The sequence below is a fragment of the Silurus aristotelis genome (assembly GCF_946808225.1).
Source record: "Silurus aristotelis genome assembly, chromosome: 2".
Taxonomy (NCBI): Eukaryota; Metazoa; Chordata; class Actinopteri; order Siluriformes; family Siluridae; genus Silurus; species Silurus aristotelis.
The window spans coordinates 18,553,963-18,563,739 of record NC_139575.1 but is presented as its reverse complement, the minus strand read 5'-3'; the positions used below and the strand labels follow the sequence as shown (position 1 = coordinate 18,563,739).

General features: G+C 35.9%; 1 protein-coding gene across 1 annotated transcript; it reads right to left on the bottom strand.

The window, feature by feature from the left end:
* Positions 1 to 19: 19 nt before the first annotated feature.
* zmynd10 (zinc finger, MYND-type containing 10) lies at positions 20 to 8,549 on the bottom strand. The gene is made up of 12 exons (XM_083521281.1): positions 8,306 to 8,549; positions 7,272 to 7,380; positions 7,064 to 7,180; positions 6,926 to 6,979; positions 6,402 to 6,554; positions 5,777 to 5,865; positions 5,558 to 5,658; positions 3,269 to 3,441; positions 1,106 to 1,231; positions 881 to 1,002; positions 570 to 695; positions 20 to 407 (listed from the first exon to the last, which is right to left on the bottom strand). Exons 1-12 carry the CDS (start codon positions 8,389 to 8,391, stop codon positions 308 to 310), a joined length of 1,356 nt encoding a protein of 451 aa, XP_083377407.1. The 5' UTR covers positions 8,392 to 8,549; the 3' UTR covers positions 20 to 307.
* Between the last annotated feature and the right edge of the window lie 1,228 nt (positions 8,550 to 9,777).

The following is a 9,777-nucleotide window of genomic DNA, read 5'->3' as shown; positions in this document are numbered from 1 at the left end:
TCAAACAAAGCAAACATTGTTGGCCATATATAAAATTCCTTTTAATGTTTAATGTTCATAAGCATGATCTTAGAAAAGTCAAATTTTTGCAGTGCATGCAGTCATACACAGGCTCTAAGACACTCTATATATAAACTAAATTCCCATCCAAACCCTAACACCCCAAGTTCTAGGTCATTCATGCAATAGTATTTAGATTAGATTAGATTAGATTAGATTAGATTTATAGTCCTTGTGTTCCACAGATCTCTGAAACTGCAAATAAAGTCTCAGCCTCTTAAAAATCAGTAAGCAGAGGAGTTCAGCATCAGTTCTTGATGTTCAGGTTTTCCTGTAGTTTCTCGGTAGCTTCGGCAATCATTTGGCATGCAGGTTTGTGCTTGGGCCAGTGCTTCACCTGACATTCTCTGTGAAGAAACGCATTTCGTTGTTGAATACAGTGAACTGAAGTACAGTTTTTTTTTTTTACAATTTTTCTTATTTAAAATATGCTACAATCCAAAACATGGTAGGCTATTTCTTTTAAAACAAATCTTTCTTTGTTTCAGAATGTGTTAAACTGATGACACCTGTTGCAGTACCACTCTCCCTGGCAGCGTGAGCAGCGTTTGGCCCCCACCGCTCCACAAGCACCACACTTCGGGTGGTCTGGGATGAGACACTCCATCACATCAAGATTATAAGTCTTAGCCAGCCTGATATACACACACACACACACACACACACACACACACACACACACACACACACACACACACACACACACACACACACACACACACACAAACAAAATGAATATAGTGTTTCAAGGTGATATTGACACTGAACTGATAATAGTTTGCAAAACATCACACAAAACATTTCTAAACTAATGACTTACATGTTGGCTTGTTCTCTCAGCTCACTCTCAGATGGGTTGAACACCGTTGTTACTTGGTGTTTGGCAATGGCCTTCCATTTCCCAGAATTCTCTGCGACAATCTCATTCCAGATCTCAGGAAGCTAGATGTGTGTGGTGTATTAACCATAGTTATAATTTAAAGATAAACTCTGTCATATAATAAGTAAAATTTACAGACATAACTGCTGAAACACAGTACAATACCTGTTCAAGGATAAGGTCTTTTTTTGGAGGTGCAGGGTCTGTAACAGCTAAGTGGCAAAGGAAACGCTGAAGATCAGCAAGATTTGGCAGCTGATCGATGACAACCTCTGTCAAAAAGCCACGCAGCTACAAACACCCAACAACAGAAGAACCAATGATCATCGTGAAAAAAAACTTGATTAAATATGTTTGCATGGTGTTTCTTATTGAAAAAAAATTACAATAATTATATATACAGTAAGGAAAATAAGTATTTGAACACCCAGCTATTTTGCAAGTTCTCCCACTTAAAAATCATGGAGGGGTCTGAAATTGTCATCGTAGGTGCATGTCGACACAAAAAATCCAGAAATCACAATGTATGATTTTTTTAACTATTTATTTGTATGATACAGCTGCAAATAAGAATTTGAACACCTGAGAAAGTCAATGTTAATATTTGTTTGTTTGCAATTACAGAGGTCAAACGTTTCCTGTAGTTTTTCACCAGGTTTGCACACACTGCAGGAGGGATTTTGGCCCACTCCTCCACACAGATCTTCTCCAGATCAGTCAGGTTTCTGGCCTGTCACTGAGAAACACGGAGTTTGAGCTTCCTCCAAAGATTTTCTATTGGGTTTAGGTCTGGAGACTGGCCAGGCCATGCCAGAACCTTGATATGCTTCTTACAGAGCCACTCCTTGGTTATCCTGGCTGTGTACTTCGGGTCATTGTCATGTTGGAAGACCCAGCCTCGACCCATCTTCAATGCTCTAACTGAGGGAAGGAGGTTGTTCCCCAAAATCTCGCAATACATGGCCCCGGTCATCCTCTCCTTAATACAGTGCAGTCGCCCTGTCCCATGTGCAGAAAAACACCCTCAAAGCATGATGCTACCACCCCCATGCTTCACAGTAGGGATGGTGTTCTTGGGATGGTACTCATCAGTCTTCTTCCTTCAAACACGTTTAGTGGAATTATGACCCAAAAGTTCTATTTTGGTCTCATCTGACCACATGACTTTCTCCCATGACTTCTCTGGATCATCCAAATGGTCATTGGCAAACTTAAGACGTGCCTGGACATGTGCTGGTTTAAGCAGGGGAACCTTCCGTGCCATGCATGATTTCAAACCATGACGTCTTAGTGCATTACCAACAGTAACCTTGGAAACGGTGGTCCCAGCTCTTTTCAGGTCATTGACCAGCTCCTCCCGTGTAGTTCTGGGCTGATTTCTCACCTTCCTTAGGATCATTGAGACCCCACGAGGTGAGATCTTGCATGGAGCCCCAGTCCGAGGGAGATTGACAGTCATGTTTAGCTTCTTCCATTTTCTAATGATTGCTCCAACAGTGGACCTTTTTTCACCAAGCTGCTTGGCAATTTCCCCGTAGCCCTTTCCAGCCTTGTGGAGGTGTACAATTTTGTCTCTAGTGTCTTTGGACAGCTCTTTGGTCTTGGCCATGTTAGTAGTTGGATTCTTACTGATTGTATGGGGTGGACAGGCGTCTTTATGCAGCTAACAACCTCAAACAGGTGCATCTAATTTAGGATAATAAATGTAGTGGAGGTGGACATTTTAAAGGCAGACTAACAGGTCTTTGAGGGTCAGAATTCTAGCTGATAGACAGGTGTTCAAATACTTATTTGCAGCTGTATCATACAAATAAATAGTTTAAAAATCATACATTGTGATTTCTGGATTTTATTTTTTAGATTATGTCTCTCACAGTGGACATGCACCTACGATGACAATTTCAGACCCCTCCATGATTTCTAAGTGGGAGAACTTGCAAAATAGCAGGGTGTTCAAATACTTATTTTCCTCACTGTAATTATGAAATGCTCCACTGTAGAATTGTCTGTAAAGACAGATTATTAAGAAAATAAGAAGAAAAAATAAGACAACAGGATAAAGAAGAGCAAGAGTGCTAAAAATAAAATACAGCCAACCCATGCACAGTGTTGGACAATGACTTGGCGCTCGATGAAAATGACACCAAGACATCACATCCTGAGGGATGCTGATGATGATAAAGTAAAGACAATAGTAGGATAATAGGGGGCCACATTGACTTTCACCTCTCCAATGTGTTATTATATGACGACGTTATGGTATGTTTTTATCACTTGTGTATATGATATGAACTCTAAGAGAACTATTTTAGTAATGCTATGATGTACCTTTAGGAGCTGGTTTTTGTTGACGTTGTTGAAATCATATTTCTTCTGGCAGTCAGGTTTAAGCAGTAGATTCAGCAAAGCAATCCACACCTGTCCTTCAAGTTTGGTCATTTTTAGCCTGTCCTCTGCAGAAATCTCTCTCCACTTCCCACACTCATACTTCTGCATAATTCCTACAGAGGGAGACAAAGCAAAATCATCCACTGTAATGTAGCTGTGGTGGATGTTTTGTGGGATAGTGCATGATAATCTAGGACATTCCAAACCACCTGTGCATTTTCATTGGAAACAGGTAAAGTTGTGGTTAGCTAAAATTAAAAGCTGCTGAGTTCATATGCGTTATAGTTGAGGATGTTGAGGAAGTAGATTCATAAGATTTGTTAGTGTTAAATGTTTGTGTTTGACAGTTTGCCATTACTGCCCTGTTTAACTATGTAATTAGAAAATGAAGCAACACTGTTTCTGTGACTGTATAGACCATAACTACTTGCATGAATTCCTAACATGTTTCACAATTTTGAATTTTTGCTACTTTTCCAAACTTTTATATTTAGTGGCAGGATATGATTTGCTTCTTTTGCCATGCCCAGATGTAGTTGGATGACAGACATGATCATAGCTCAAAGTGTTTAGGGTATGTGTATTTTTGACAAGAACAGACAGAGCCTTGCTCTAACTGCAAAACAATGCTGATAGCGATGTGTGAAATAGGCCTTGCAAGGCTAAAGGAGTACAGTGATATGAGCAACAGACATAGCTGCAAAGACCATGAGGAAGAAAAAACTTCAGGAACAAGAACAGTCAGAATGTTAGTTTTTTCAGGAAGAAGGATCAACTCTAAACTCTGAAATACAAAGTAGAGGAGTTGGCACTAGGCACAAGTCAAACTCGAGAGATGTTACATTTCTGGCATTTAGCAGCAACAGTTATCCAACTTTCAGCAACAGTTATCCAACACTAACTTGCCCTGTAACATAAGAAAGGACTAGCTCACTAAAATGCTCAAGCAATTAAGTAAAAAATGGAATTGATGAATTGCGTTGAATCAGACTAGACACACCAAGGCTAATATCTCTACTGAAACTAAATATCTTAAAAAGAACAATTCTAGCATTGTAAATTAGACTAAAAGCTTGACACTATGCTGAAAACTAAATACATTTTTGGAAAAGATGATAAACAAATAATATATCAGCCTGGAATGGGTTTCAAAGTGGCATTTCTCAGGTTCTTGGACTCCAGTGAGCCATAGTGAGAGCCCTTTTCTCCAAATAGAGAGAATGTGGAGCAGTGGTGAATTTTGCCAGAAGTGACTGAACTAAAAGATTCCTCCAAGAGTGCATCAGTACTCATCCTTGGAAGTCACAAAAAAACATCTAAGGAACAGCAGGCTTAGTTTGTCACGGATAAATCAGCATTTATAAATCCAGCCCCTAGAAAGAGACTGGGTAAAATAGATCAGAGCTGCAAGACATGATAAAAGGCATGTCGCCCATTTGACAGAAATAAACCACTCTCATGATCCCCAAGCTTTCATGCTTTATGAGATAACATTCTGTAAAGCTGAAAGTGGAACCTTTTGAACAACGAGTCATTAAATGTAGTTTACAAAAGGAACATTATACCAACAGTCATGGCTGGTATTCAGTCTGAAGCTCACTCACAACTGAGTTGTGCAGCAAGAAATCAGAGACAAATAGCTAAAAAAAAAAAAAAAAAAAAAAAAAACTTAAACCTGAACCCCATTTAGATATTGTGGCAGTATCTTTAACAGGCATCTTAACAGGCATTGTGAAAGACTAATCTTTAGTCCTTGATTGAAGCTGTTAAAGTGGCATAACCAGTTAGGGCCTAGGGGCTAGGTAAGGAGTCACAAGTGATTACAGATGTTATATAACGTTTTTCCTTCAATAAATTAAATGAAGCTTTAAAAATTTTTTGGCCTTGTCTTGGTAAATTTTGTATGAATCCATTAAGTTTTATAAAAGTGACAAAATAAATTATATTAGGAGGGGGCAAATACTTTTTTGGCACTGATGTTTTCATCTAAATGAATTGGATTTAATACAAACCTTGATGATGGCAAAAAATAATTAGATAACTTGAAACATTCAATTATAAAAGTGTGCTCTTATTAAGCAAAACTCTATCAATTCTTCTTCTTATTAATAATAATAATAATAATAATAATTATTATTATTATTATAATTTATCAATAATCTATAATGAGATGATCTGTGCATATACATTTACTGTTAAAGTAAAAAATCCTACTTTAGTGTTACTGACCTCCAGATGTACGGCTCCAGGGTGAATTCTCCACTAATTGAACCAACACACAGGGCAGGTTATAAGTATTCAGCATCCTTGTGAGAACACTCAGACTCAAACTGTGTTGAGCAAAATAATAAGAAGCATCATCAATAAATATATTTCAGCGCTAAGATATGAGAAATTCTGTTATATATCATTCTTAACAGGCCTAAAAGCAATAAATGTTTCCCACACCTCTCTACATGATCCGTAATGTAGCGTAGCACAGAAAGGGCCTTGAGAGAGATCTCAAATTCTAACATTGTGCTTTGATTTTGCAAATCCTGTAACAGATAAACATTGAAATAGAAAGCACTTGAGAGTTAATAGAATTCAGTTCACATTTTTTAAGTGTCCAGTGGGAAAAAAAAAGTATATTTCTGGATTATTTAATTACATTTTCTATATGTCTATACTATATTATACATTTTCTTCTATTGACAGATTTTGCTTCTTTGTTTCCAGATTGAATACATAAAATTAGCAAAATCTGCCAACAGAAAAAGAAAATTTTAAATGTAACCATTAAAAATGTCTTAAAAAGCTTATATTTGGTTTCTTGTAATCTTTAAATAGAAAACACTTGATCATTATGTCTATATTAAAGATATCTTAACTTGCTAAGATATACATTTTGCAGTGTCGCATTTACCATATTTCAAAAGTTCCTAGTCACAGATTATTGTAATGTACAGTTCAAACTAATGTACAATTAATTAATTATCAGCTACAATCCAATCAACCAAGTTGTGTATGATCATGGATAAAATTAATACAAAATGTAAATGATTTGTTTTATAACCCTACTTTGCTTCTTTACCTGTATAGAGTTGATGTTGGAGACCTCAACATGTGAGGTTCTCTCTTCAGTGGGGATCTCTCTCCTTGCACTGCACCCTGCCAGCAGAGTCAGTTTACGAAAGCAATAATCGAGAAGGTCCACTACAGCATCATCTGCTGCCTCACATAATTCCTGCAACATCGCAAACCTTAACATTCACAGCTTCACAACTACTTCACTTTGAACATATGTGAGAACATATGCAATGTCTTAATAATTACACGACTTAATCTCTCATTAAAACGAGATATGAAAAATGTTGTGTGGACTATTTATTTAAACTATATTTATGTGACTTTTATGGCGAAAAAGGAGTTCTTTAAATATAGTAAATATGTATTTAAATATAAAATGCTTTAAATATATTACACAATTCTATGTGAAATTATTTATTTATTTAAACATCAGCTTCTATCAGGGATCAGCTAGTCTAGTGAATAGATGGGGCTGGAAAATATTTAAAGAAATTAAATTCAGGTAAAAGGAAAAAAAAAAGTGCTTACTTTATGGTATAAGATTGTCTCCAACAGATTTATGATTGTAGCTTCATGGTGAATCTTATAGGAAAAAATATATATCAAATTGAATTATTCATTTTAATGTGAAATAATAATTTCAAAAGTTTCCAATTGTTCACATACCACCATGTACAGTGGAAAGGTACTCTTTGGTGTAAAGTCCTGAAGCTTGCAGAGGACAGGGAACACTTTCTGCTTCCAGACTTCAATAAGTATCATTCCATGAACCAGTGTTGGAACCTGCACAGAACATATTCCCCACATAATCTTTCATATAAAATTGACATTCATATTATATATTACTCCACAAGATCCACTTCACTTGCATTACCTTTCCATGCGACACAAAAAGGTCTTTGATAAACTCTTCTTGATTAGCGCTGGCCTGAAGAATAGCTTGCATGTTGAGTTTCTCGATGTAATCATGCTGCCGAAACCATCTGTTGAATAGAATATGTTTGAAATATAAGTAGATATATAGCAGAATATGATCCTGTTTCAAGCTGATCATTAGAAGTTGTGTGTTTTTAGACATTTTAGTGTTTAGTCTTCAATCTTAAATCTGGCTTTCCAGTTCCATAAAAGAAATATACATGAAAACAAGCATATCGTGGTGAGCCAAACAATTGTTTGAAGTCTTTATTACTGTAATTAAATCACTTTATAGTGATATACTCCTCCATTGTTAATATACTGTCTAACTTTATTTCTGAAATTCTTTTTTACCAACACTCCAGTTAGTTATTTTAGTTAAACTTAGCATTTTCTCACATTTCTTAAAATATTAGGTGTGTGTCTAAAACTATTATTAACGCATAAGAACAGTTCTACCAATGACAGCAACTATACAATATTTGATCATAAATCTGGAAATTCATAGAAGTAAAATGTCATAGCTGTACTTGCTTAGAACAATGTTAATTCTATGGGTTTTTTTATGGGTCAGGGCACAGCCTGGGTCATAACATAGCCAGCAGATCTGTTATTATTATTATTATTATTATTATTATTATTATTATTATTATTATTATTATTGTTGTTGTTGTTGTTAAGTTACAGTGGTGCAATTTACAACCCACAAGCGTTTATATTTTTAATTAGGCTGTTATTTGCCTGTTTGATTGTTCATTTAAATTCATTTAAACCTCACTAACTGTGCAACTACGGTTGTAAGCAACATACACACACACGTTTATACACTTAAATAATGTTCATGAAACAAGTTTGAGAGCCCATTTGTAAGAGAATATCTGCTGGAAATGATCCAACCTTTATATTCTTGACATATTTCCTAAAACAGGTCTCTATTACACGACAGAAAAGTTAAAGATAATGATCACGTCCTTCAACGCTGCTGAAGCTCACCTGGGACTCCCAATGTCTCGCAGTGCTACTCTTTCTAAAGCTTGGATGTAGCATTCAGCCTCTCCGTGCAAAAGCAGAGAGTCCATCACCGCTGCTTAATGTCTTGTGTAAAGGAAAATCGTAGATACCGAATAAACTGTGTGTATATCAACTTTTACTCACTAATACGCAACAAAGCCACTGCTACTTACGCCAGTTAGCGGCTATGCCTCGTTACTATGGCAACAAGTACAAACAGACTCGCTTATTCATTCGCAGGTTTGAAGGGACGGACGATACCATTATCCCCACCCCCTTTCCAGACTTTAGATCCCCACATAGTTTATTCACTTCCCCCATGCGTATAAAAAAAGACATTTCATATAAATATACACAAAAACGAACATAAAATAAATATAAATTGATTTATTCGGAACTCTTTTAAATAAAATTTTATTTACACGAATCTGAGAGCGGGGTTGAGCAAAGATACCTCAAAATGTATTAACAAATAAAATACCAAATACCTTCACTTTAAGTGTATCAAAGGAAACTACAAAATAAAGCAGCCACACCAGGTATCAAGATAAACTACTGTATTTAAAAATAAATACTAAATACTTTCACAAGAGAGTGTGACTGATGTTAATCTTTATGTATGCATATTTACGATGTAAATATACACATTTCACTAATAATTCATCCTATTTGTTTTATTTGCTTTAATTTGTTTAATATGTTTTATGTCCTGTTTAAATCGATTAGTTCTATTTTGGCAGAAGTGTTTTCCCTTGCGATTAAGCTGCGCTACGTGATGACGCCATCCGCGGGTCACGGCACCAATGTAACCGTTGCTCGTTACAGGAGCATGACATTTCACAAACCTTCCATTAATTGGCCTGTTTGATTTACCCTTCACCATTACACTGACTGATTAAGTAAACAATGTTTGATAGCAACAGTTTTTCTTTGGCGATAAATCTGACATAGGCAACCAGCTGAAAGATCAAATATTCACATAGATTTCCCTGTGATCTCCCAGATGAAGGTTAGTTTTAAAGTAACCAACAGTTTAAAGTTTAGCAGTTTGTGAATGTCTCATAATTGTATCCTAATTTAGTTATTTAGTGTTTGGTAACATTCATAAAAAGAAAACTGATGGCACCGGTATTCATAGCAACTAGTTTCTAACGAATTAATAATATTATGTGTCAGGTAGTCATCTGTGCAATAGTATGGAAAATCAGGATCCTACTAAACAGCTACTTCTATTATAGGTCTAATATTCTTTATTTGTCAATCATTGGACACCTTTTTGAAAGCTGGCAGCCTGCCGCATTTTATGATGTCTTTATATAGACTTCTTACAAAGTATTTTACCGTATTTGACAAATACAAAAATACAGAACACTAAAGTATTTTGATACAAAATATGAAGCCATTTTCATTAACCCCTATCAAATACAAATGACAAAATCCTATTTTCAATTGAA

What these genes read in the sequence shown, in the direction of transcription:
- zmynd10 (XM_083521281.1), bottom strand. Translation starts at nt 8,391, where the DNA reads ATGGACTCTCTGCTTTTGCACGGAGAGGCTGAATGCTACATCCAAGCT. An exon ending in CGAGACATTGGGAGTCCCAG is followed by an intron (nt 7,381 to 8,305) that starts GTGAGCTTCAGC and finishes TCTATTCAACAG; the next exon opens with ATGGTTTCGGCAGCATGATT. An exon ending in CCTTTCCACTGTACATGGTG is followed by an intron (nt 6,980 to 7,063) that starts GTATGTGAACAA and finishes TTTTCCTATAAG; the next exon opens with ATTCACCATGAAGCTACAAT.